Source organism: Oncorhynchus kisutch, linkage group LG3 (assembly GCF_002021735.2).
Source record: "Oncorhynchus kisutch isolate 150728-3 linkage group LG3, Okis_V2, whole genome shotgun sequence".
Taxonomy (NCBI): domain Eukaryota; kingdom Metazoa; phylum Chordata; class Actinopteri; order Salmoniformes; family Salmonidae; genus Oncorhynchus; species Oncorhynchus kisutch.
Genome location: NC_034176.2, coordinates 4179968 through 4206461, shown reverse-complemented (window position 1 = coordinate 4206461; position 26494 = coordinate 4179968). Strand labels below are relative to the sequence as shown.

Genomic DNA, 26494 nt, shown 5'->3' with positions numbered 1-26494 from the left:
TAAAGACCAAATAAGTATAATTTACAGTATAATACAGTATAATACAGTATAATTTACAGTATAATACAGTATAATTTACAGTATAATACAGTATAATACAGTATAATTTACAGTATAATACAGTATAATACAGTATAATTTACAGTATAATACAGTATAATACAGTAGAATACAGTATAATATACAGTATAATACAGTATAATTTACAGTATAATACAGTATAATACAGTATAATTTACAGTATAATACAGTATAATACAGTATAATACAGTATAATTTACAGTATAATTTACAGTATAATACAGTATAATACAGTATAATTTACAGTATAATACAGTATAATACAGTATAATTTACAGTATAATACAGTATAATTTACAGTATAATACAGTATAATACAGTATAATTTACAGTATAATACAGTATAATACAGTATAATTTACAGTATAATACAGTATAATTTACAGTATAATACAGTATAATTTACAGTATAATACAGTATAATTTACACATCTCCGTCTGGCTTTCGGGATTCACCTTATTTTTAAATTTATTAAATTTAATTTTTTCAGCTGCAGAGTATTAAAACTCTCCTGTATCGTTTCTTTAAATCAGAGAACCAGAGAGCACATTCATTCTCCCTCTCCATCAGTCCCATTTAAATTGCATCCAAAATAGATCGTGTTCAAGATTGATATATAGCCCTATACTGTGTGTGTGTGTGTATACAGTACCAGTCAAACCGACTCATTCAAGGGCTTTTTCTTTATTTTTTATTATTACTATTTTCTACATTGTAGAATAATAGTGAAGACATCAACACTGTGAAATAACACATATGGAATCATGTAGTAAACCCCCCAAAAAATGTTAAACAAATCAAAATATAATTTATATTTGAGATTCTTCAAAGTAGCCACCCTTTGCTAATGACAGCTAATCAATCTCATGTTTGACGCTCTGACCTACTATACCAACCCTGTTAAAAACAAAAATCTGTCAACTCAAGTCCCTTCAACAGTATCCACCAAACATGGAATCAACTTCCAGGCTTCAGGAGACTATCCTGGTCTCCTTATCTTTTTCTCACAGTGGATTGTATTGCTGTCAGGCGGGTTGACTGTAATGTCGATGATTGTCTGAATAAGCAAGGTCAAGGGTCAGATCTGTAACCATCTAGACCTATTAGGAGGGCCGGATCTGAGATCTGGACCAATCAGAAAGTGCCCGATCAGATCTAAACCAATCAGAGGTGTCCGTCCCACCCCTCTCTCCTCTAAGCGTTGTCATACTTCTGCAGGGCCTCCTCCAGCTTTCCGGTGATCTTCTGGAAGAAGCCAATCTGCTCGGTTAGATACTGCTGCATCTGGGCCTTGAAGTCCCTCACCCGGACCTGGTGGAAGTGCTGCATCTCTGCCAGCGTGGCGAAGGAGATGATGTTACAGCGCTCGTTGACTCCGTCCGCCTGGCGAGCGTCCATCTTGCCTTCCTCAACGTGCTTCTGGGACTCCTTCACCTTGTTAAGTGCTCCTGGAGAAGGAGGAGAGAGGAGAGGGTCAGTGCTCCTGGACAGAGAGGACAGAGAGGAGAGGGTCAGTGCTCCTGGACAGAGAGGACAGAGAGGAGAGGGTCAGTGCTCCTGGACAGAGAGGACAGAGAGGAGAGGGTCAGTGCTCCTGGACAGAGAGGACAGAGAGGAGAGGGTCAGTGCTCCTGGACAGAGAGGACAGAGAGGAGAGGGTCAATGCTCCTGGACAGAGAGGACAGAGAGGAGAGGGTCAGTGCTCCTGGACAGAGAGGACAGAGAGGAGACTGGTTTCATGAGAAGTATCCAAATTCTTGTTTTTTGCAAAAGAGGGATTTCGGTAACATAACTTTTCAGTCCGAGAAACAACAAGTAAGAAATTAAAACAAAATGGCTGTATTTAGGAAGCAGCTTCAGCAACACAGACATCACAAAACACACTGTTGCAACTGCCTGTGCCTGCTAACTTGCAGCTGACAGAGAGGAGACAGAGAGAGAGAGAGAGAGAGAGAGAGAGAGAGAGAGAGACAGACAGACAGACAGACAGACAGACAGACAGACAGACAGACAGACAGACAGACAGACAGACAGACAGACAGACAGACAGACAGACAGACAGACAGACAGACAGACAGACAGACAGACAGACAGACAGACAGACAGACAGACAGACAGACAGACAGACAGACACACAGACAGACAGACACACAGACAGACAGAGACAGAGACAGAGAGAGAGAGACAGAGAGAGAGAGAGAGAGAGACAGACAGAGAGAGACAGAGAGAGAGAGACAGAGAGAGAGACAGAGACAGAGACAGAGAGAGAGAGAGAGAGACAGACAGAGAGAGAGAGAGAGAGACAGAGAGAGAGAGAGAGAGAGAGAGACAGAGAGAGAGAGAGAGAGAGACAGAGAGAGAGAGACACACAAGCTGCACCAGTCACATGCTGTCATTTCTATTTACAGCGTGGCAATTCCGAGCCCGTACAAAATTAATCGTAGAAAATTCTGGCCCCGTTCAGACAGAAAATAACAACTATAGTAAGAGTGTATGTAGGGTCACGGGTGATAGACTGACTGGCTTTCCTGGCAAACCCTGTGTCATTTTCCATTGTTTTCAGGCTATATACAGTGTCTGATAGGTCATGTACCACAGTGACTGCAAACACACACACACTACCAGTTGTGGAAAAACACACAACGCGTCAGTGAAACCACATGCTGCCTCCCATGTGACTTGAGCAATCAAATGAAACGTGTGTGTGTGTGTGTGTGTGTGTATACAGTGGGGCAAAAAAGTATTTAGTCAGCCACCAATTGTGCACGTTCTCCCACTTAAAAAGATGAGAGGCCTGTAATGACAGACAAAATGAGATTTTTTTTCTCCAGAAAATCACATTGTAGGATTTTTTATGAATTTATTTGCAAATTATGGTGGAAAATAAGTATTTGGTCACCTACAAACAAGCAAGATTTCTGGCTCTCACAGACCTGTAACTTCTTCTTTAAGAGGCTCCTCTGTCCTCCACTCGTTACCTGTATTAATGGCAACTGTTTGAACTTGTTATCAGTATAAAAGACACCTGTCCACAACCTCAAACAGTCACACTCCAAACTCTACTATGGCCAAGACCAAAAAGCTGTCAAAGGACACCAGAAACAAAATTGTAGACCTGCACCAGGCTGGGAAGACTGAATCTGCAATAGGTAAGCAGCTTGGTTTGTAGAAATCAACTGTGGGAGCAATTATTAGGAAATGGAAGACATACAAGACCACTGATAATCTCACTCGATCTGGGGCTCCACGCAAGATCTCACCCCAGAACTATCAGAACCCCAGAACTAATTATCCCAGAACCATGCAGAGAGCAGGGACCAAAGTAACAAAGCCTACCATCAGTAACACACTACGCCGCCAGGGACTCAAATCCTGCAGTGCCAGACGTGTCCCCCTTCTTAAGCCAGTACATGTCCAGGCCCGTCTGAAGTTTGCTAGAGAGCATTTGGATGATCCAGAAGAAGATTGGGAGAATGTCATATGGTCAGATGAAACCAACATAGAACTTTTTGGTAAAAACTCAACTCGTCGTGTTTGGAGGACAAAGAATGCTGAGTTGCAACCAAAGAACACCATACCTACTGTGAAGCATGGGGGTGGAAACATCATGCTTTGGGGCTGTTTTTCTGCAAAGGGACTAGGACCACTGATCCGTGTAAAGGAAAGAATGAATGGGGCCTTGTATCGTGAGATTTTGAGTGAAAACCTCCTTCCATCAGCAAGGGCATTGAAGATGAAACGTGGCTGGGTCTTTCAGCATGACAATGATCCCAAACACACCGCCCGGGCAACGAAGGAGTGGCTTCGTAAGAAGCATTTCAAGGTCCTGGAGTGGCCTAGCCAGTCTCCAGATCTCAACCCCATAGAAAATCTTTGGAGGGAGTTGAAAGTCTGTGTTGCCCAGCAACAGCCCCAAAACATCACTGCTCTAGAGGAGATCTGCATGGAGGAATGGGCCAAAATACCAGCAACAGTGTGTGAAAACCTTTTGAATACTTACAGAAAAAGTTTGACCTCTGTCATTGCCAACAAAGGGTATATAACAAAGTATTGAGATAAACTTTTGTTATTGACCAAATACTTATTTTCCACCATAATTTGCAAATAAATTCATAGAAAATCCTACAGTGTGATTTTCTGGATTTTTTTTCTCATTTTGTCTGTCATAGTTGAAGTGGACCTATGATGAAAATTACAGGCCTCTCTCATCTTTTTAAGTGGGAGAACTTGCACAATTGGTGGCTGACGCATATAAGGCCCTGCCCCGCTCTCCTTTCGGAAAAGCTGACCACGACTCCATTTTGTTGATCCTTGCCTACAGACAGAAACTAAAACAAGAAGCTCCCGCGCTGAGGTCTGTTCAACGCTGGTCCGACCAAGCTGATTCCACACTCCAAGACTGCTTCCATCACGTGGACTGGGATATGTTTCATATTGCATCAGACAACAACATTGACGAATACGCTGATTCGGTGAGCGAGTTCATTAGAACGTGCGTTGAAGATGCCGTTCCCATAGCAACGATCAAAACATTCCCAAACCAGAAACCGTGGATTGATGGCAGCATTCGCGTGAAACTGAAAGCGCGAACCACTGCTTTTAATCAGGGCAAGGTGACTGGAAACATGACCGAATACAAACAGTGTAACTATTCCCTCCGCAAGGCAATCAAACAAGCTAAGCGTCAGTATAGAGACAAAGTAGAATCTCAATGCAACGGCTCAGACACAAGAGGTATGTGGCAGGGTCTACAGTCAATCACGGATTACAAAAAGAAAACCAGCCCCGTCACGGACCAGGATGTCTTGCTCCCAGGCAGACTAAATAACTTTTTTGCCCACTTTGAGGACAATACAGTGCCACTGACACTGCCCGCAACTAAAACATGCGGACTCTCCTTCACTGCAGCCGACGTGAGGAAAACATTTAAACGTGTCAACCCTCGCAAGGCTGCAGGCCCAGACGGCATCCCCAGCCGCGCCCTCAGAGCATGCACAGACCAGCTGGCTGGTGTGTTTACGTACATATTCAATCAATCCCTATCCCAGTCTGTTGTTCCCACATGCTTCAAGAGGGCCACCATTGTTCCTGTTCCCAAGAAAGCTAAGGTAACTGAGCTAAACGACTACCACCCCGTAGCACTCACTTCCGTCATCATGAAGTGCTTTGAGAGACTAGTCAAGGACCATATCACCTCCACCCTACCTGACACCCTAGACCCACTCCAATTTGCTTACCGCCCAAATAGGTCCACAGACGATGCAATCTCAACCACACTGCCCTAACCCATCTGGACAAGAGGAATACCTATGTGAGAATGTTGTTCATCGACTACAGCTCGGCATTTAACACCATAGTGCCCTCCAAGCTCGTCATCAAGCTCGAGACCCTGGGTCTCGACCCCGCCCTGTGCAACTGGGTACTGGACTTCCTGACGGGCCGCCCCCAGGTGGTGAGGGTAGGCAACAACATCTCCACCCGCTGATCTTCAACACTGGGGTCCTACAAGGGTGCGTTCTGAGCCCTCTCCTGTATTCCCTGTTCACCCACGACTGCGTGGCCATGCACGCCTCCAACTCAATCATCAAGTTTGCGGACGCCACAACAGTGGTAGGCTTGATTACCAATAACGACGAGACGGCCTACAGGGAGGAGGTGAGGGCCCTCGGAGTGTGGTGTCAAGAAAATAACCTCACACTCAACGTCAACAAAACTAAGTAGATGATTGTGGACTTCAGGAAACAGCAGAGGGTACACCCCCCTATCCACATCGATGGAACAATAGTGGAGAGGGTAGTAAGTTTTAAATTCCTCGGCGTACACATCACAGACAAACTGAATTGGTCCACCCACACAGACAGCATCGTGAAGAAGGCGCAGCAGCGCCTCTTCAACCTCAGGAGGCTGAAGAAATTCAGGTTGTCACCAAAAGCACTCACAAACTTCTACAGATGCACAATCGAGAGCATCCTGTCGGGCTGTATCACCGCCTGGTACGGCAACTGCTCCACCCACAACCGTAAGGCTCTCCAGAGGGTAGTGAGGTCTGCACAACACATCACCGGGGGCAAACTACCTGCCCTCCAGGACAACTACACCACCCGATGTCACAGGAAGGCCATAAAGATCATCAAGGACAACAACCACCCGAGCCACTGCCTGTTCACCCCGCTATCATCCATAAGGTGAGGTCAGTACAGGTGCATCAAAGCAGGGACCGAGAGACTGAAAAACAGCTTCTATCTCAAGGCCATCAGACTGTTAAACAGCCACCACTAACATTGAGTGGCTGCTGCCAACACACTGACTCAACTCCAGCCACTTTAATAATGGGAATTGATGGGAAATGATGTAAAATATGTCACTAGCCACTTTAAACAATGCTACCTAATATAATGTTTACATACCCTACATTATTCATCTCATATGTATATGTATATACTGTACTCTACCATCTACTGCATCTTTATGTAATACATGTATCACTAGCCACTTTAACTATGCCACTTTTTTTACATACCCTACATCACTCATCTCATATGTATATACTGCACTCAATACCATCTACTGTATCTTGCCTATGCCGCTCTGTACCATCACTCATTCATATATCTTTATGTACATATTCTTTATCCCCTTACACTTGTGTCTATAAGGTAGTAGTTTTGGAATTGTTAGCTAGATTACTCGTTGGTTATTACTGCCTTGTCGGAACTAGAAGCACAAGCATTTCGCTACACTCGCATTAACATCTGCTAACCATGTGTATGTGACAAATAAAATGTGATTTGATTTGATTTTTGACTAAATACTTTTTTGCCCCACTGTATGTCTTTGTGTAAGGGAGGTTGCGTGGTGTGGGTCAATATCTCAATGAAAACATTTCCTATTTCTCATGCAAAACTAAGTCCAGTCCCCTCCCTCTCTAAAAGACAACAGGCTTTTCATCTCTGTAACTGAATTTACAAGCTGCATCAATCAGGAATGATCAATCAATCAGATAATAGTGATCATTCAATGATTGACAGCCCAGGGTCATGGGTCACAAAGAGGATGCAAATAGTAATGTGATCACTTGGATTAATCGAATAACTGTGATCAAAAAAATAAACAGTGTGACGGTCCTGATGGACTTGGCGTGTGACGGTCTAGTCCTGATGGACTTGGCGTGTGACGGTCTAGTCCTGATAGACTTGGCGTGTGACGGTCTAGTCCTGATGGACTTGGCATGTGACGGTCTAGTCCTGATAGACTTGGCGTGTGACGGTCTAGTCCTGATAGACGATAGACTTGGCGTGTAACGGTCCTGATAGACTTGGTGTGTGACGGTCTAGTCCTGATAGACTTGGCGTGTGACGGTCTAGTCCTGATGGACTTGGCGTGTGACGGTCTAGTCCTGATGGACTTGGCGTGTGACGGTCTAGTCCTGATGGACTTGGCGTGTGACGGTCTAGACCTGATGGACTTGGCGTGTGACGGTCTAGTCCTGATAGACTTGGCGTGTGACGGTCTCATCCTGATAGACTTGGCGTGTGACGGTCTCGTCCTGATAGACTTGGCGTGTGACGGTCTAGTCCTGATGGACTTGGCGTGTGACGGTCTAGTCCTGATAGACTTGGCGTGTGACGGTCTAGTCCTGATAGACTTGGCGTGTGACGGTCTAGTCCTGATAGACTTGGCGTGTGACGGTCTAGTCCTGATAAGACTTGGCGTGTGACGGTCCTGATAGACTTGGCGTATGACGGTCCTGATAGACTTGGCGTGTGACGGTCCAGTCCTGATAGACTTGGCGTGTGACGGTCTAGTCCTGATAGACTTGGCGTATGACGGTCCTGATAGACTTGGCGTGTGACGGTCCCGTCCTGATAGACTTGGCGTGTGACGGTCTCGTCCTGATAGACTTGGCGTGTGACGGTCTAGTCCTGATGGACTTGGCGTGTGACGGTCTAGTCCTGATGGACTTGGCGTGTGACGGTCTAGTCCTGATGGACTTGGCGTGTGACGGTCTAGTCCTGATAGACTTGGCGTGTGACGGTCTCGTCCTGATAGACTTGGCGTGTGACGGTCTCGTCCTGATAGACTTGGCGTGTGACGGTCTCGTCCTGATAGACTTGGCGTGTGACGGTCTCATCCTGATAGACTTGGCGTGTGATGGTCCTGATAGACTTGGCGTGTGACGGTCCTGATAGACTTGGTGTGTGACGGTCTAGTCCTGATGGACTTGGCGTGTGACGGTCTAGTCCTGATGGACTTGGCGTGTGACGGTCTAGTCCTGATGGACTTGGCGTGTGACGGTCTAGTCCTGATGGACTTGGCGTGTGACGGTCTAGTCTTGATGGACTTGGCGTGTGACGGTCTAGTCCTGATGGACTTGGCGTGTGACGGTCTAGTCTTGATGGACTTGGCGTGTGACGGTCTAGTCTTGATGGACTTGGCGTGTGACGGTCTAGTCCTGATAGACTTGGCGTGTGACGGTCTAGTCTTGATGGACTTGGCGTGTGACGGTCTAGTCCTGATAGACTTGGCGTGTGACGGTCTAGTCTTGATGGACTTGGCGTGTGACGGTCTAGTCCTGATGGACTTGGCGTGTGACGGTCTAGTCCTGATGGACTTGGCGTGTGACGGTCTAGTCCTGATGGACTTGGCGTGTGACGGTCTAGTCCTGATGGACTTGGCGTGTGACGGTCTAGTCCTGATGGACTTGGCGTGTGACGGTCTAGTCTTGATGGACTTGGCGTGTGACGGTCTAGTCTTGATGGACTTGGCGTGTGACGGTCTAGTCTTGATGGACTTGGCGTGTGAGGGTCTAGTCCTGATAGACTTGGCGTGTGACGGTCTAGTCTTGATGGACTTGGCGTGTGACGGTCTAGTCCTGATGGACTTGGCGTGTGACGGTCTAGTCCTGATGGACTTGGCGTGTGACTTTGAAGTAGACCTGAGCCTAACAGTATGATGATATGTGCACCTGTATTAATCGACCTGGCCAAGGCTTTCAATTTTCTTATCGGCAGACTCAAAAGCCTTGGTTTCTCAAATGATTTCCTCGCCTGGTTCACCAACTACTTCTCTGATAGAGTTCAGTGTGTCAAATCGGAGGGCCTGTTGTCCGGACCTCTAGCAGTCTCTATGGGGGTGCCACATGGTTAAATTCTCCGGCCGACTCTTTTCTCTGTATACATCAATGATATCGCTCTTGCCGCGGGTGATTATTTTATCCAACTCTACGCAGACGACACCATTCTGTGTACATCTGGCCCTTCTTTGGACACTGTGTTAACTAACTTCTAAACAAGCTTCAATGCCATACAACTCGCCTTCTGCCTCCAACTGCTCTTAAATGCAAGTAAAACTAAATGCATGCTCTTCAACTGATCGCTGCCCGCACCTGCCCACCCGTCCAGCATCACTACTCTGGACGGTTCTGACTTAGAATATATGGACAACTACAAATACCTAGGTGTCTGGCTAGACTGTAAACTCTCCTTCCAGACTCACATTAAGCATCTCCAATCCAAAATTAAATCTAGAATAGGCTTCCTATTTTGCAACATAGCATCCTTCACTCATGCTGCCGAACATACCCTCGTAAAACTGACCATCCTACCGATCCTTGACTTCGGCGATGTCATCTATAAAGTAGACTCCAACACTCTACTCAACAAATTGGATGCAGTCTATCACAGTGCCATCCGTTTTGTCACCAAAGCCCCAACAACTACCCACCACTGCGACCTGTATGCTCTCGTTGGTTGGCCCTCGCTTCATAATCGTCACCAAACCCACTGGCTCCAGGTCATCTATAAGTCTTTGCTAGGTAAAGCCCCACCTTATCTCAGCTCACTGGTTACCATAGCAGCACCCAACCGTAGCACGCGCTCCAGCAGGTATATCTCACTGGTCACCCCCAAAGCCTATTCCTCCTTTGGCCGCATCTCCTTCCAGTTCTCTGGTGCCAATGACTGGAACGAATTGCAAAAATCACTGAAGCTGGAGACTCATTTCTCCCTCACTAGCTTTAAGCACCAGCTGTCAGAGTAGCCCACTGATCACTGCACCTGTACATAGCTCATATGTAAATAGCCCAATCCAACTACCTCATCCCCACTGTTATTTATTTTTGTTCCTTTGCACCCCAGTATCTCTACTTGCACATTCATCATCTGCACATCTATCACTCCAGTGTTCAATTGCAAAATTGTAATTATTTCGCCACTATGGCCTATTTATTGCCTTACCTCTCTTATCCTACCTCATTTGCACACACTGTATATAGTCTTTTCTATTGTATTATTAACTCTTACGTTTGTTTATTCCATGTGTAACTCTGTGTTATTGTCTGTGTCACACTGCTTTGCTTTATCTTAGCCAGGTCACAGTTGTAAATGAGAACTTGTTCTCAACTGGCCAACCTGGTTAAATAAAGGTGAAGAAAAAAAATCCTTTCTGTACCGTGGATGATGTCAGGGTAGTATGGTTTCTGTACGTGGATGATGTCAGGGTAGTATGGTTTCTGTACGTGGATGATGTCAGGGTAGTATGAGGACATTACCTTTCTGTATGTGGATGATGTCAGGGTAGTATGGTTTCTGTACGTGGATGATGTCAGGGTAGTATGAGGACATTACCTTTCTGTATGTGGATGATGTCAGGGTAGTATGGTTTCTGTACGTGGATGATGTCAGGGTAGTATGAGGACATTACCTTTCTGTATGTGGATGATGTCAGGGTAGTATGGTTTCTGTACGTGGATGATTTCAGGGTAGTATGAGGGCATTACCTTTCTGTACGTGGATGATTTCAGGGTAGTATGAGGGCATTACCTTTCTGTACATGGATGATATCAGGGTAGTATGAGGACATTACCTTTCTGTACCGTGGATGATGTCAGGGTAGTATGAGGACATTACCTTTCTGTATCATTGATAATGTCAGGGTATTATGAGGACATTACCTTTCTGTATGTGGATGATGTCAGGTTAGTATGAGGACATTACCTTTCAGTACGTGGATGAGGTCAGGGTAGTATGGTTTCTGTACGTGGATGATTTCAGGGTAGTATGAGGACATTACCTTTCTGTACGTGGATGATATCAGGGTAGTATGAGGACATTACCTTTCTGTATCATGGATAATGTCAGGGTATTATGAGGACATTACCTTTCTGTACGTGGATGATGTCAGGGTAGTATTGTTTCTGTACGTGGATGATTTCAGGGTAGTATGAGGACATTACCTATTCTGTATGTGGATGATGTCAGGGTAGTATGAGGACATTACCATTCTGTATGTGGATGATGTCAGGGTAGTATGAGGACATTACCTTTCTGTACTGTGGATGATGTCAGGGTAGTATGAGGACATTACCTATTCTGTATCATGGATGATGTCAGGGTAGTATGAGGACATTACCTTTCTGTACTGTGGATGATGTCAGGGTAGTATGGTTTCTGTACGTGGATGATGTCAGGGTAGTATGAGGACATTACCTTTCTGTACGTGGATGATGTCAGGGTAGTATAAGGACATTACCTATTCTGTACCGTGGATGATGTCAGGGTAGTATGAGGACATTACCTTTCTGTACTGTGGATGGTGTCAGGGTAGTATGGTTTCTGTTCGTGAATGATGTCAGGGTAGTATGAGGACATGACCTATTCTGTACCGTGGATGATGTCAGGGTAGTATGAGGACATTACCTATTCTGTACGTGGATGATGTCAGGGTAGTATGAGGACATTACCTTTCTGTACGTGGATGATGTCAGGGTAGTATGATGACATTACCTTTCTGTACTGTGGATGGTGTCAGGGTAGTATGGTTTCTGTATGTGGATGATGTCAGGGTAGTATGAGGACATTACCTTTCTGTACTGTGGATGATGTCAGGGTAGTATAGTTTCTGTACGTGGATGATGTCAGGGTAGTATGGTTTCTGTACGTGGATGACGTCAGGGTAGTATGAGGACATTACCTTTCTGTACTGTGGATGATGTCAGGGTAGTATGGTTTCTGTACGTGGATGATGTCAGGGTAGTATGAGGACATTACCTTTCTGTACGCGGATGATGTCAGGGTAGTATGAGGACATTACCTATTCTGTACCGTGGATGATGTCAGGGTAGTATGAGGACATTACCTATTCTGTATGTGGATGATGTCAGGGTAGTATGAGGACATTACCTTTCTGTACTGTGGATGGTATCAGGGTAGTATGGTTTCTGTACGTGGATGATGTCAGGGTAGAATGAGGACATTACCTTTCTGTATCATGGATGATGCCAGGGTAGTATGAGGACATTACCTATTCTGTATGTGGATGATGTCAGGGTAGTATGGTTTCTGTACGTGGATGATGTCAGGGTAGTATGGTTTCTGTACGTGGGATGATGTCAGGGTTAGTATGAGGACATTACCTTTCTGTACGTGGATGATGTCAGGGTAGTATGAGGACATTACCTATTCTGTACCGTGGATGATGTCAGGGTAGTATGAGGACATTACCTATTCTGTATGTGGATGATGTCAGGGTAGTATGAGGACATTACCTATTCTGTATGTGGATGATGTCAGGGTAGTATGAGGACATTACCTTTCTGTACTGTGGATGGTATCAGGGTAGTATGGTTTCTGTACGTGGATGATGTCAGGGTAGAATGAGGACATTACCTTTCTGTATCATGGATGATGCCAGGGTAGTATGAGGACATTACCTATTCTGTATGTGGATGATGTCAGGGTAGTATGGTTTCTGTACGTGGATGATGTCAGGGTAGTATGGTTTCTGTACGTGGGATGATGTCAGGGTTAGTATGAGGACATTACCTTTCTGTACGTGGATGATGTCAGGGTAGTATGAGGACATTACCTTTCTGTAGGTGGATGATGTCAGGGTAGTATGGTTTCTGTACGTGGATGATGTCAGGGTTAGTATGAGGACATTACCTTTCTGTACGTGGATGATGTCAGGGTTAGTATGGTTTCTGTACGTGGATGATGTCAGGGTAGTATGGTTTCTGTACGTGGATGATGTCAGGGTTAGTATGAGGACATTACCTTTCTGTACGTGGATGATGTCAGGGTAGTTGGCCAGATGTCCCTGGTACAGCTGTAACAAATCCATTAAAGGGTCCACATCATGTCTTGGCTGCTCTGCAAAGTAGTCTCCGATAGCATCGTATGCTTCTCCTGTATACGCTATGGCCTGGTTCAACCCCACCGAGTATGCCTGCTGGTCCTGCTCAAACGCCTGTCCTAGGGCATTAAACGCCTGGCCCACTTTCTGGTACTCCTTCTTAAACCCTGTGATCTGTTTCCGGGCGAATTCGTTGGTGGTGGTGTTGACTTGGACCACGCTGTCGTCCATTTTCTTAGTGAAAGCTTTGAAGCCGTCGATCTTGGACTCGACCTCGACCAGGTCCAGGGGGGGTCCGGAGGGCGTGGAGATAGTGAGGAAGAAGTTAGCCCCCACCATCTCGTCCTTCTCTGCCTTCCTCTTCCCCTGCTTCCATGACTTCTGGTCCATGCTGTTGAATAGAACACAATAATAAAAGTTAGAGCCCCTATAGGACCGCCTGGTAGAGCCCCTATAGGACCGCCTGGTAGAGCCCCTATAGGACCGCCTGGTAGAGCCCCTATAGGACCGCCTGGTAGAGCCCCTATAGGACCGCCCGGGAGAGTCAGTAGAGCCCCTATAGGACCGCCTGGTAGAGCCCCTATAGGACCGCCCGGGAGAGTCAGTAGAGCCCCTATAGGACCGCCCGGGAGAGTCAGTAGAGCCCCTATAGGACCGCCTGGTAGAGTCAGTAGAGCCCCTATAGGACCGCCCGGGAGAGCCCCTATAGGACCGCCCGGGAGAGTCAGTAGAGCCCCTATAGGACCGCCTGGTAGAGTCAGTAGAGCCCCTATAGGACCGCCCGGGAGAGCCCCTATAGGACCGCCCGGGAGAGCCCCTATAGGACCGCCTGGTAGAGTCAGTAGAGCCCCTATAGGACCGCCTGGTAGAGTCAGTAGAGCCCCTATAGGACCGCCTGGTAGAGTCAGTAGAGCCCCTATAGGACCGCCTGGTAGAGTCAGTAGAGCCCCTATAGGACCGCCTGGTAGAGTCAGTAGAGCCCCTATAGGACCGCCTGGTAGAGTCAGTAGAGTCAGTAGAGCCCCTACAGGACCACCTGGTAGAGCCCCTACAGGACCGCCCGGTAGAGTCAGTAGAGCCCTCTACAGGACCGCCCGGGAGAGTCAGTAGAGCCCCTACAGGACCGCGCGGTAGAGTCAGTAGAGCCCTCTACAGGACCGCCCGGGAGAGTCAGTAGAGCCCCTACAGGACCTCGCGGTAGAGCACCTACAGGACCGCCCGGTAGAGCCAGTAGAGCCCCTACAGGACCACCCGGTAGAGTCAGTAGAGCCCCTACAGGAAAGCCCGGTATCTTTAGTGAACTGATGATCTGTTTGGACACGAGGCTACTGTGCTGTTGTCTGATTGGACACAAGGCTACTGTGCTGTTGTCTGATTGGACACCGAGGCTACTGTGCTGTTGTCTGATTGGACACCGAGGCTACTGTGCTGTTGTCTGATTGGACACCGAGGCTACTGTGCTGTTGTCTGATTGGACACCAAGGCTACTGTGCTGTTGTCTGATTGGACACCGAGGCTACTGTGCTGTTGTCTGATTGGACACCGAGGCTACTGTGCTGTTGTCTGATTGGACACCAAGGCTACTGTGCTGTTGTCTGATTGGACACCGAGGCTACTGTGCTGTTGTCTGATTGGACACCGAGGCTACTGTGCTGTTGTCTGATTGGACACCGAGGCTACTGTGCTGTTGTCTGATTGGACACCGAGGCTACTGTGCTGTTGTCTGATTGGACACCGAGGCTACTGTGCTGTTGTCTGATTGGACACCGAGGCTACTGTGCTGTTGTCTGATTGGACACCAAGGCTACTGTGCTGTTGTCTGATTGGACACCAAGGCTACTGTGCTGTTGTCTGATTGGACACCAAGGCTACTGTGCTGTTGTCTGATTGGACGCCGAGGCTACTGTGCTGTTGTCTGATTGGACACCAAGGCTGCTGTGCTGTTGTCTGATTGGACACCAAGGCTACTGTGCTGTTGTCTGATTGGACGCCGAGGCTACTGTGCTGTTGTCTGATTGGACACCAAGGCTACTGTGCTGTTGTCTGATTGGACGCCGAGGCTACTGTGCTGTTGTCTGATTGGACACCAAGGCTACTGTGCTGTTGTCTGATTGGACGCCGAGGCTACTGTGCTGTTGTCTGATTGGACACCAAGGCTACTGTGCTGTTGTCTGATTGGACACCGAGGCTACTGTGCTGTTGTCTGATTGGACACCGAGGCTACTGTGCTGTTGTCTGATTGGACGCCGAGGCTACTGTGCTGTTGTCTGATTGGACACCGAGGCTACTGTGCTGTTGTCTGATTGGACGCCGAGGCTACTGTGCTGTTGTCTGATTGGACACCAAGGCTACTGTGCTGTTGTCTGATTGGACACCGAGGCTACTGTGCTGTTGTCTGATTGGACACCAAGGCTACTGTGCTGTTGTCTGATTGGACGCCGAGGCTACTGTGCTGTTGTCTGATTGGACACCAAGGCTACTGTGCTGTTGTCTGATTGGACACCAAGGCTACTGTGCTGTTGTCTGATTGGACACCAAGGCTACTGTGCTGTTGTCTGATTGGACACCGAGGCTACTGTGCGCAGTTGTGTAGGATAGTCTATTGAGAAACACTCAATGCTCTTCCTATGAATTATTCTGAATATAATGACAACAAATGACATAGCTCAGTGGGCTTATTCCCAATATGATCTGGTAATAATGACATATACATTTTGTTTTCCATGTTACACAATACAAGGGGCTTGAAGTAGCCTACTTAGAATAGGCCTACAAGGGGCTTGAAGTAGACTCCTTAGAATAGGCCTACGAGGGGCTTGAAGTAGACTCCTTAGAATAGGCCTACGAGAGGCTTGAAGTAGCCTACTTAGAATAGGCCTACGAGGGGCTCGAAGTAGCCTACTTAGAATAGGCCTACAAGGGGCTTGAAGTAGACTCCATAGAATAGGCCTACGAGGGGCTTGAAGTAGCCTACTTAGAATAGGCCTACAAGGGGCTTGAAGTAGCCAACGAGGGGCTTGAAGTAGCCTACTTAGAATAGGCCTACAAGGAGCTTGAAGCAGCCTACTTACAATAGGCCTACAAGGGGCTTGAAGTAGACTCCTTAGAATAGGCCTACAAGGGGCTTGAAGTAGCCTACTTAGAATAGGCCTACGAGGGGCTTGAAGGAGCCTACTTAGAATAGGCCTACAAGGGGCTTGAAGCAGCCTACTTAGAATAGGCCTATGAGGGCCTTGAAGTAGACTACTTGAACAAGTAGGCTGTTAGAAAAGGCCTACATTGAAATGCATACATTTCTAAAGCTCTCGTGTTGCTTTTTAATTTCCCGTGATTTCATTTTTGATCTGTTTGTTGTTGTTGTTGATGTTGTTGTTGCTGTGAGAGATGTGGCCACTTCCGTTTCCCACCACTTCAATAGATGGGTATTCGGTTGAGGCTATATACATGGGGTACCGGTCCTGAATCAATGTGCAGGGGTAGAGGTTAGTAATGAGGCTATATACAGGGGGTACCGGTACTGAATCAATGTGCAGGGGTACAGTTTAGTAATGAGGCTATATACAGGGGGTACCGGTAACGAATCAATGTGCAGGGGTACAGGTTAGTTGAGGTCATGTGTACATGTAGTTAGGGGTAAAGTGACTGTACATCGATAATAAACAGTAGTACAGGTTAGTTGAGGTAATGTACATGTAGGTAGGGGTAAAGTGACTGTACATAGATAATAAACAGAGTAGCAGCAGTGTAAAAACAAATTGGGGGGGGGGGGGGGGGTCAATGTAAATAGTCCGAGTGGCCATTTGATGGCCGTGCAGCAGCACACAATCCTAACATAACCATGTGCAATGCAAAGCGTCGGCTGGAGTGGTGTGAAGCTCGCCGCCATTTGGACTCTGGAGCAGTGGAAACGCGTTCTCTGGAGTGATGAATCATGCTTCACCATCTGGCAATCCCACGGACAAATCTGAGTTTGGTAGATGCCAGGGGAACCCTACCAGCCTCAATGCATAGTGCCAACTGTAAAGTTTGGTGGAGGAGGAATAATGATCTGGGGCTGATTTTCATGGTTCAGGCCCCTTAGTTCCAGTGAAGGGAAATCTTAATGCTACAGCATTCAATGACATTCTAGACGATTCTGTGCTTCCAACTGCCCTTTCCTGTTTTAGCATGACAATGCCCCCATGCAAGTCCATACAGAAATGGTTTGTCGATATCGGTGTGGAAGAACTTGACCTCGCCTGCACTGAGCCCTGACCTCAACCCCATCGAACACCTTTGGAATGAATTGGAACACCAACTGTGAGCCAGGCCTAATCACTGAACATCAGTGCCCGACCTCACTAATGTTCTTGTGGCTGAATGGAAGCAAGTCCCTGCAACAATGTTCCAACATCTAGTGGAAAGCCTTCCCTGAAGAGTGGAGGCTGTTATAGCAGCAATGGCTACTGCAGCTAGGCTAACTTAGCTGGATACTGTAGCTAGGCTAACTTAGCTGGCTATTGTAGCTAGGCTAACTTAGCTGGCTACTGTAGCTAGGCTAACTTAGCTGGCTACTGTAGCTAGGCAAACTTAGCTAGGCTAACTCTTTACAACAATTTGATACAGTCAAGACAGACACTACCAGGTGGTATGATGGATAACCTTTGGCAGCAACACGTTTTTGTAACTAGCACAAGTCGGTTTGGCTACTGTCCCCCCCCCCCCTCTGTGCCACCCACACACTGTCACACACCCTGGCCCCTGCTCATCTCTCCCTCCTCTCTCTCTCCCTCCGTCACACACCCTGGCCCCTGCTCCTCTCTCCCTCCTCTCTCTCTCCCTCCGTCACACACCCTGGCCCCTGCTAATCTCTCCATCCTCTCTCTCCCTCTGTCACACACCCTGGCCCCTGCTCATCTCCCCCTCCTCTCTCTCTCCCTCCGTCACACACACTGGCCCCTGCTCCTCTCTCCCAAACAACCTTGGCCTTATTTTTAGCTACAGTTGAAGTCGGAGGTTTACATACACCATAGCCAACTATATCTAAACTCCGTTTTCACAAATCCTGACATTTAATCCTAGTAAAACCCTACAACCCTGTTTTAGGTTAGATAGGATCACCACCTTATTTTAAGAATGTGAAATGTCAGGATAATAGTAGAGAGAATGATTTATTTCAGCTTTCATCACATTCCCAGTGGGTCAGAAGTTTACATACACTCAATTAGTATTTGGTAGCATTGCCTTTAAAATGGTTTAACTTTTCCGGGTATCCTTCCACACGCTTCCCACAATAAGTTGGGTAAATTCTGGCCCATTCCTCCTGACAGAGCTGGTGTAACGGAGTCAGGTTTGTAGGCCTCCTTACTCGCACACACTTTTTCAGTTCTGCCCACACATTTTCTATGGGATTGAGGTCAGGGCTTTGTGATGGCCACTCCAATACCTTGACTTTGTTGTCCTTAAGCCATTTTGCCACACCTTTGGAAGTATGCTTGAGGTCATTGTTGATTTGGAAGACCCATTTGCGACCAAGCTTTAATTTCCTGACTGATGTCTTGAGATATCCACATGTCCACATACTTTTCCAGCCTCATGATGCCAGCTATTTGAGGTGAAGTGCATCAGTCCGTCCTGCAGCAAAGCACCCCCACATCATGATGCTGCCAACCCCACATCATGATGCTGCCAACCCCACATCATGATGCTGCCAACCCCACATCATGATGCTGCCAACCCCACATCATGATGCTGCCAACCCCACATCATGATGCTGCCAACCCCACAACATGATGCTGCCACCCTCGTGCTTCCCGGTTTGGGATGGTGTTCTTCGGCTTGCAAACCTCCCCCTTTTTCCTCCAAACATAACGATGGTCATTATGGCCTAACAGTTCTATTTTTGTTTCATCAGACCAGAGGACATTTCTCCAAAAAGTACGATCTTTATCCCATGTGCAGTTGCAAACCGTAGTCTGGCTTTTTTATGGTGGTTTTGGAGCAGTGGGTTCTTCCTGGCTGAGCGGCCTATCAGGTTATGTCGATATAGGACTCGTTTTACTGTGGATATAGATACTTTTGTACCTGTTTCCTCCAGCATCTTCACAAGGTCCTTTGCTATTGTTCTGGGATTGATTTGCACTTTTCGCACCAAAGTACGTTCATCTCTAGGAGACAGAACGCGTCTCCTTCCTGAGCGGTATGACGGCTGCGTGGTCCCATGGTGTTTATACTTGCGTACGCTTGTTTGTACAGATGAACGTGGTACCTTCAGGTGTTTGGGAATTGCTCCCAAGGATGAACCAGTCTACAATTTTTTTCTGAGGTCTTGGCAGATTTTTTTTGATTTTCCCATAATGTCAAGCAAAGAGGCACTGAGTTTGAAGGTAGACCTTGAAATACATCCGCAGGTACACCTCCAATTGACTCAAATTATGTCAATTAGCCTATCAGAAACTTCCAAAGCCATGACATACATTTCTGGGATTTTCCAAGCTGTTTAAGCCACAGTCAACTTTGTATGTAAACTTCTGACCCACTGGAATTGTGATTCAGTGAATTATACATGAAATAACCTGTCTGTAAACAATTGTTTGAAATTTGACTTGTGTCATGTACAAAGTAGATGTCCTAACCAACTTGACAAAACTATGGTTTGTTAACAAGACATTTGTGGAGTGGTTGAAGAACAAGTTTAATGACTCCAACCTAAGTGTATGTAAACTCCCAACTTCAACTGTAAATGTTGCAATAGCGATTTGACTTGTGATTTAGAGCAAAACATTTGGGCAAACTGTTGGAATGATGGAAACAGAATGAATATTCTAATTCTATAGTTAGTTAGAATATAATAGTGGGTTTGTGACATTATTTAAATATTTCAGAAAAAGTGGGAGAAAACACCTGCATCTTATCCAGAACGCTGCAGCCCACCTGGTGTCCAACCTGCCCAAGTTCTCCCATCCTGCTCCTCCTCCACACACTCCAGTTAAAGCTCAAACCAATCCGTTCTGCCACCTCTGGTCTCCTGGCCCTCCCACCCCTACGGGAGGACAGCTCCCGCTCAGCCCAGTCCTAGCTCTTCTCTGCCCTCCCACCCCTACGGGAGGACAGCTCCCGCTCAGCCCAGTCCTAGCTCTTCTCTGCCCTCCCACCCCTACGGGAGGACAGCTCCCGCTCAGCCCAGTCCTAGCTCTTCTCTGCCCTCCCACCCCTACGGGAGGACAGCTCCCGCTCAGCCCAGTCCTAGCTCTTCTCTGCCCTCCCACCCCTACGGGAGGACAGCTCCCGCTCAGCCCAGTCCTAGCTCTTCTCTGTCCTCCCACCCCTACGGGAGGACAGCTCCCGCTCAGCCCAGTCCTAGCTCTTCTCTGCCCTCCCACCTCTACGGGAGGACAGCTCCCGCTCAGCCCAGTCCTAGCTCTTCTCTGTGACAGCTCCCGCTCAGCCCAGTCCTAGCTCTTCTCTGCCCTCCCACCTCTACGGGAGGACAGCTCCCGCTCAGCCCAGTCCTAGCTCTTCTCTGTGACAGCTCCCGCTCAGCCCAGTCCTAGCACTTCTCTGCCCTCCCACCCCTACGGGAGGACAGCTCCCGCTCAGCCCAGTCCTAGCTCTTCTCTGTCCTCCCACCCCTACGGGAGGACAGCTCCCGCTCAGCCCAGTCCTAGCTCTTCTCTGTGACAGCTCCCGCTCAGCTCAGTCCTAGCTTTTCTCTGTCCTCCCACCCCTACGGGAGGACAGCTCCCGCTCAGCTCAGTCCTAGCTTTTCTCTGTCCTCCCACCCCTACGGGAGGACAGCTCCCGCTCAGCCCAGTCCTAGCTCTTCTCTGTGACAGCTCCCGCTCAGCCCAGTCCTAGCACTTCTCTGCCCTCCCACCCCTACGGGAGGACAGCTCACGCTCAGCCCAGTCCTAGCACTTCTCTGCCCTCCCACCCCTACGGGAGGACAGCTCCTGCTCAGCCCAGTCCTAGCTTTTCTCTGCCCTCCCACCCCTACGGGAGGACAGCTCACGCTCAGCTCAGTCCTAGCTTTTCTCTGTCCTCCCACCCCTACGGGAGGACAGCTTCCGCTCAGCCCAGTCCTAGCTCTTCTCTGCCCTCCCTCCCCTACGGGAGGACAGCTCCCTCTCAGCCCAGTCCAAGCTCTTCCCTGTCCTGGCAACCCAATGGTTGAACCAGCTTCCACCTGAAGCTAGGACAACACAGTCCCTGCCCATCTTCAAACAGTATCTTAAATAATCCTCGTCCACGGTATGGTTTTTAATACTGTGAGTACAATAAAAAATGTAAAAAGTAAATACCTTCAGTCAACTAGTGCAATACATTAGCAGACAATGTTCTTCATTTCACCTGTCATATAATTTTTCATTATGAAGTGTACTGGTAGTCCCCAGGCACATGGTGTTTGTTAACAAGCACATAACAATGAGAGACCAGAGCCTTGTGAGTCACCCACTGTGGTGCAGCATGCGCCAGATGATCTATTGTAGTTACAGTATGGAATTCACAACTAAATGTTTGCCAGCTAGACATCTTATAATTATTAAGTCTAAAATGTGTTAAATGCTCTGCAGTTGTGGAATTAGTTTGCTAATTTAGTAGGCATGTAGGTAGTTAGCATGTAGCTAGTTAGCATGTAGCTAGTTAGCTTCTTGTAAAAATCTAGCTTCTCCTGGATCAAGAGCCTTGCTGTCTAATATTTGTTTTGCTCGTGCATCAAACTGCGAGTAGCATTTTTTTGAGTTACATGTATAATGTTATGAGCTGGAATGTCTGTCCTGCAAATAGTTTGTCAGAGACTGTCATTTGCTATGAGATTTTACATTACATTAGAATTGCTAATCTTCTAAATTACAGAGGCTCAGTAGGGTTCGAAAATAGCGCCCCTAGTGTTCAGCGCCGATATTACCCAAACATCCAGGGATTGCACAAGGTCGTTAAAAATGAAGGTGTAACAAAATCTGGATAGCATTCAAACCTAACGTACAAGCAACATTTTTCTCCAATCCTATCGAAAACATAATGTTATTAATTCATAAACAAGTTTAAAAACTACACGTGAAGTTTAAAACGCATTATATGTCATTACTAAATGTGTGATGTTATTCAAATATTTAAATCAGTTGTCTTCCTCATGTCATTACTAAATGTATGATGTTATTCAAATATTTAAATCAGTTGTCTTCCTCATGTCATTACTAAATGTGTGATGTTATTCAAAGATTTAAATCAGTTGTCTTCCTCATGTCATTACTAAATGTGTGATGTTATTCAAATATTTAAATCAGTTGTCTTCCTCATGTCATTACTAAATGTGTGATGTTATTCAAATATTTAAATCAGTTGTCTTCCTCATGTCATTACTAAATATATGATGTTATTCAAATATTTAAATCAGTTGTCTTCCTCATGTCATTACTAAATGTGTGATGTTATTCAAATATTTAAATCAGTTGTCTTCCTCATGTCATTACTAAATGTATGATGTTATTCAAATATTTAAATCAGTTGTCTTCCTCATGTCATTACTAAATGTGTGATGTTATTCAAAGATTTAAATCAGTTGTCTTCCTCCTGTCATTACTAAATGTGTGATGTTATTCAAATATTTAAATCAGTTGTCTTCCTCATGTCATTACTAAATGTGTGATGTTATTCAAATATTTAAATCAGTTGTCTTCCTCATGTCATTACTAAATATATGATGTTATTCAAATATTTAAATCAGTTGTCTTCCTCATGTCATTACTAAATGTGTGATGTTATTCAAATATTTAAATCAGTTGTCTTCCTCATGTCATTACTAAATGTGTGATGTTATTCAAATATTTAAATCAGTTGTCTTCCTCATGTCATTACTAAATGTGTGATGTTATTCAAATATTTAAATCAGTTGTCTTCCTCATGTCATTACTAAATGTATGATGTTATTCAAATATTTAAATCAGTTGTCTTCCTCATGTCATTACTAAATGTGTGATGTTATTCAAAGATTTAAATCAGTTGTCTTCCTCCTGTCATTACTAAATGTGTGATGTTATTCAAATATTTAAATCAGTTGTCTTCCTCATGTCATTACTAAATGTGTGATGTTATTCAAATATTTAAATCAGTTGTCTTCCTCATGTCATTACTAAATGTGTGATGTTATTCAAATATTTAAATCAGTTGTCTTCCTCATGTCATTACTAAATGTGTGATGTTATTCAAATATTTAAATCAGTTGTCTTCCTCAAAATTAAAGGGGATGATGAAGCAATATTTGCGAGAAGGAGGGAATCTAATTTCATTGGTCCTCCAACTCACAGCTCAGAGACTTTTTAAATCAGAATAAATGGAGTTATCTCTGAGTTAGCCTGCCTGAGAACAGGCTAGTTCTGAAGGATTCATTGCCATTGGAAAATGTACATACCTGGCTAAAAAGGTGAGTCACTTTCACTGTACCTCTTATCCAGAGTTGAACTCAATAGTCGATCAAAGTTAGCTTGCTAATTTTCTCCAACCACGTATGTATTATAAGGGTTCTGGCCAACTCATTGTCATGTTTTATAGGTCAAGAGAATAGAAACAGACAGGCGAGGAGAGAAACCTACCTGTTGCAGGAGAGGAAGTGCTGGAACACGTCACATCTGGACAGGACCGGGTGACTAGTCATGTGATTCATCCACCATATCAACCCTTTCCTCCTTTTAGAGATGAAGTCCTCCTCAAACCGCCCCGTGGCCTGTTTCTCTGGGATGTGAGGCACGGAGATGACAGGGAACTTTTCCACCAGCCTGGCGTAGAGCCAATCAAAGTGTTTATACCTCCTGTTTACCTGGGTCTGTGTGTGGGTGGGCGTCAGCTTGTAGGCAATGTAACTCTTCATCCCTTTGAACTTGGTCTGCTTGGTGGGGTCGTCTATGGTACAGGAGAATGGGTATGGGTTTTCCTGCCATTCTGGACCGTATTGTCCCGTTACAACACAGATCTTATCCCCATCTTTCACAAACCCAGCTGCCTCACCTAACACGAACGCTTCCCCTCCTGATTTCACAAATGTTGAAAACCTATTGAGGTTTCTACTGACCGTGGCAGAGCTCTTGGCTTGTTGAGCGTTGCCACTTCTGGACATAGAAGATGTTGACACGCTATATGTAGACGATCCATTGCCATCAAAGTCCCCTTGGTGACTACCACCAACAACTACGGGCTCGTCAGCCACTGTCGAGGTGTCATCCCAGTCTTCATCCCAGTCTTCATCGCTGCCCTGGCTGGCTTGGTAACCGTGCTGCTGCTGCTGCGCTGGGGCAAGCGGCGAGGACGCTGTAAACCCAGACGATATTATTGATGTTTTGGACAAGTTTTCAATTTGATTTAATGTTTTATTCGAGGCGTCCCCGAAACCTCCGGTTGGAATATTGGCGTATCGGGATCCCCGGTAAGTGTCCTCTGATGTGCTGTTATTATTAAACGTGGACGCGGTATCGTTATTTAGGATCTCAACGTAGGACGCGGGGAAGAGACCTCTCTCGCCTTTGCTGTTGGATCCTTCTAGCCAGCCTTCAATGTCCTGTTCGCTGTACAAACTCACTATTTCATGTTCCTTTAATGATATCTCCCCTGTGTTTTCGGAATTGAACTCGTATAAAGCCCTCGCCTTGAGCGCCATAATTCAACAAATTACTGTCTGCCGCCCCCGCAAAACAAATAACCAGCAAACTCTTATTAACGGGCTAGCCTATACAAACTACACCAGTTCTGAAGGCACACTCCCTCCTAAATGTCCCTTCTTATGCGATCTACCTCGCAATCCAGTTGTCTTTTGCTACTGTAATAAAAATAATAATAATAAGTGCAATAAAATCCCGTTACTTCGTCCGAGTCTTTGCCGTTTAAAGTTGAAGGGACTAGTTGCAGCGGTGGCCCCTGCCTCTCTCATCACACACTCCCCTTTTCGCACTCAACAACCATACGTAATCAGTCTGAGTAATGGAGGGTGGTATGAGCCAGAATTAAGTCTAGGCAACCGTACCACCCTGTGGCTGTCGCCTACTATTGAACGTCTGACTGACATGACAGACACCATGTCTGTGTGAGCCTGCGTGTTAATGAAAGTCATAAGTTGTGTATTTTATATTATTCATTAAATCTCAACCATAAATGTTAGAAATGTACAGTTTTTCACGTGTAAAAAGGGTATTTTCCCCATTGTAAAGTAATGGAGTTAGGCTAGGTTGCTAATGGTTTTACGTGTAAGAGATGGTTAGTAAAATGGCGTTCAAACTTTCTGTACTTTTTTTCAACAACATTTTTAGATCCAATTTGTTAAAAAAAATTTTTTATCAACAAACGCTCAGATTAGTTCAGGTAATATATGTAAATATGTGATGTCACAATAAAATGTGTTTGTGTTAATGTTTGTACGAAAATAGCATTTAACAGTTCACTAGCTTGATGTTAACCAAATGTAGCTTGATGTTAACCAAATGTAGCTTGATGTTAACCAAATGTAGCTTGATGTTAACCAAATGTAGCTTGATGTTAACCAAATGTAGCTTGATGTTAACCAAATGTAGCTTGATGTTAACCAAATGTAGCTTGATGTTAACCAAATGTAGCTTGATGTTAACCAAATGTAGCTTGATGTTAACCAAATGTAGCTTGGCCCCCAGTAATTTAGATTATGTAATTTTCTTGTTGTTGAAATTGACACTACAGAATAGGCAATAATTTATACACAATTGCATTGCTTACCTCAATAAACAGTTGCGGCTCCCGTCCGGAAAAGTAGCTTTACTAAGGTAAGCAATGCAATTGTGTATAAATGATTGCCTATTCTGTAGAGTATGGGGGAGTATTCTGGAGGCCTGGACGTGAGTTATATGTAATGTGAATGTGTAGATGTATGGTGACTCCAGATTTGGATTAAGGGACCAACGGGTTCTGCCTTGACCGGTACCAGGAATGGTGGGAGGGACAATCTGAAAGTATTTATCTTTGCACACAAGAGCAGCGTCCAAAATACTCCCCCTATCACCTGCTGTACGGACGGGAGCCGCAACTGTTTACTGAGGTAAGCAATGTGCAATTGTGTATAAATTATTGCCTATCCTGTAGTGTGAAACATTTTGTAATTGACTTTCTATTGCTGTTTTTTGTATAACATAGTTTATTATCCCTGATACAAGTTGTCGAACAAGATCAGAATGCCTTCGAGGACCACCTTCAAGCAGGGACTGAGGAGGTTTTTGACCAGGCAAAAATGTTCACTGTTCATTTATTTTCTGGCCTTCAAAAAAAAAAAAAAAAAAAAAAAAAAAA

At 45.7% G+C, this 26494-nt stretch overlaps 1 protein-coding gene across 2 annotated transcripts; it reads right to left on the bottom strand.

Moving 5' to 3' along the window:
- LOC109875014 (sorting nexin-18) lies at positions 1-26494 on the bottom strand. Of its 2 annotated transcripts, XM_031816605.1 has the most exons (4): positions 23785-26494; positions 13154-13604; positions 10819-10835; positions 512-1532 (listed from the first exon to the last, which is right to left on the bottom strand). In XM_031816605.1, exons 1-4 carry the CDS (start codon positions 24840-24842, stop codon positions 1277-1279), a joined length of 1782 nt encoding a protein of 593 aa, XP_031672465.1. In that variant the 5' UTR covers positions 24843-26494; the 3' UTR covers positions 512-1276. The 2 variants fall into 2 exon arrangements, with proteins under 2 accessions (XP_020322729.1, XP_031672465.1); XM_020467140.2 differs by lacking the exon at positions 10819-10835 and having other exon boundaries at positions 1-1530; positions 13135-13604.

Bases quoted from the DNA above. Each gene is read 5' to 3' on its own strand.
- LOC109875014 (XM_020467140.2), bottom strand. From the start codon at position 24,842: ATGGCGCTCAAGGCGAGGGCTTTATACGAGTTCAATTCCGAAAACACA. The intron at 13,605-23,784 runs GTAGGTTTCTCT...TCTATTCAACAG, and splicing joins CACTTCCTCTCCTGCAACAG to CATGGACCAGAAGTCATGGA. The intron at 1,531-13,134 runs GTAATGTCCTCA...CTCCTTCTCCAG, and splicing joins CATCATCCACGTACAGAAAG to GAGCACTTAACAAGGTGAAG.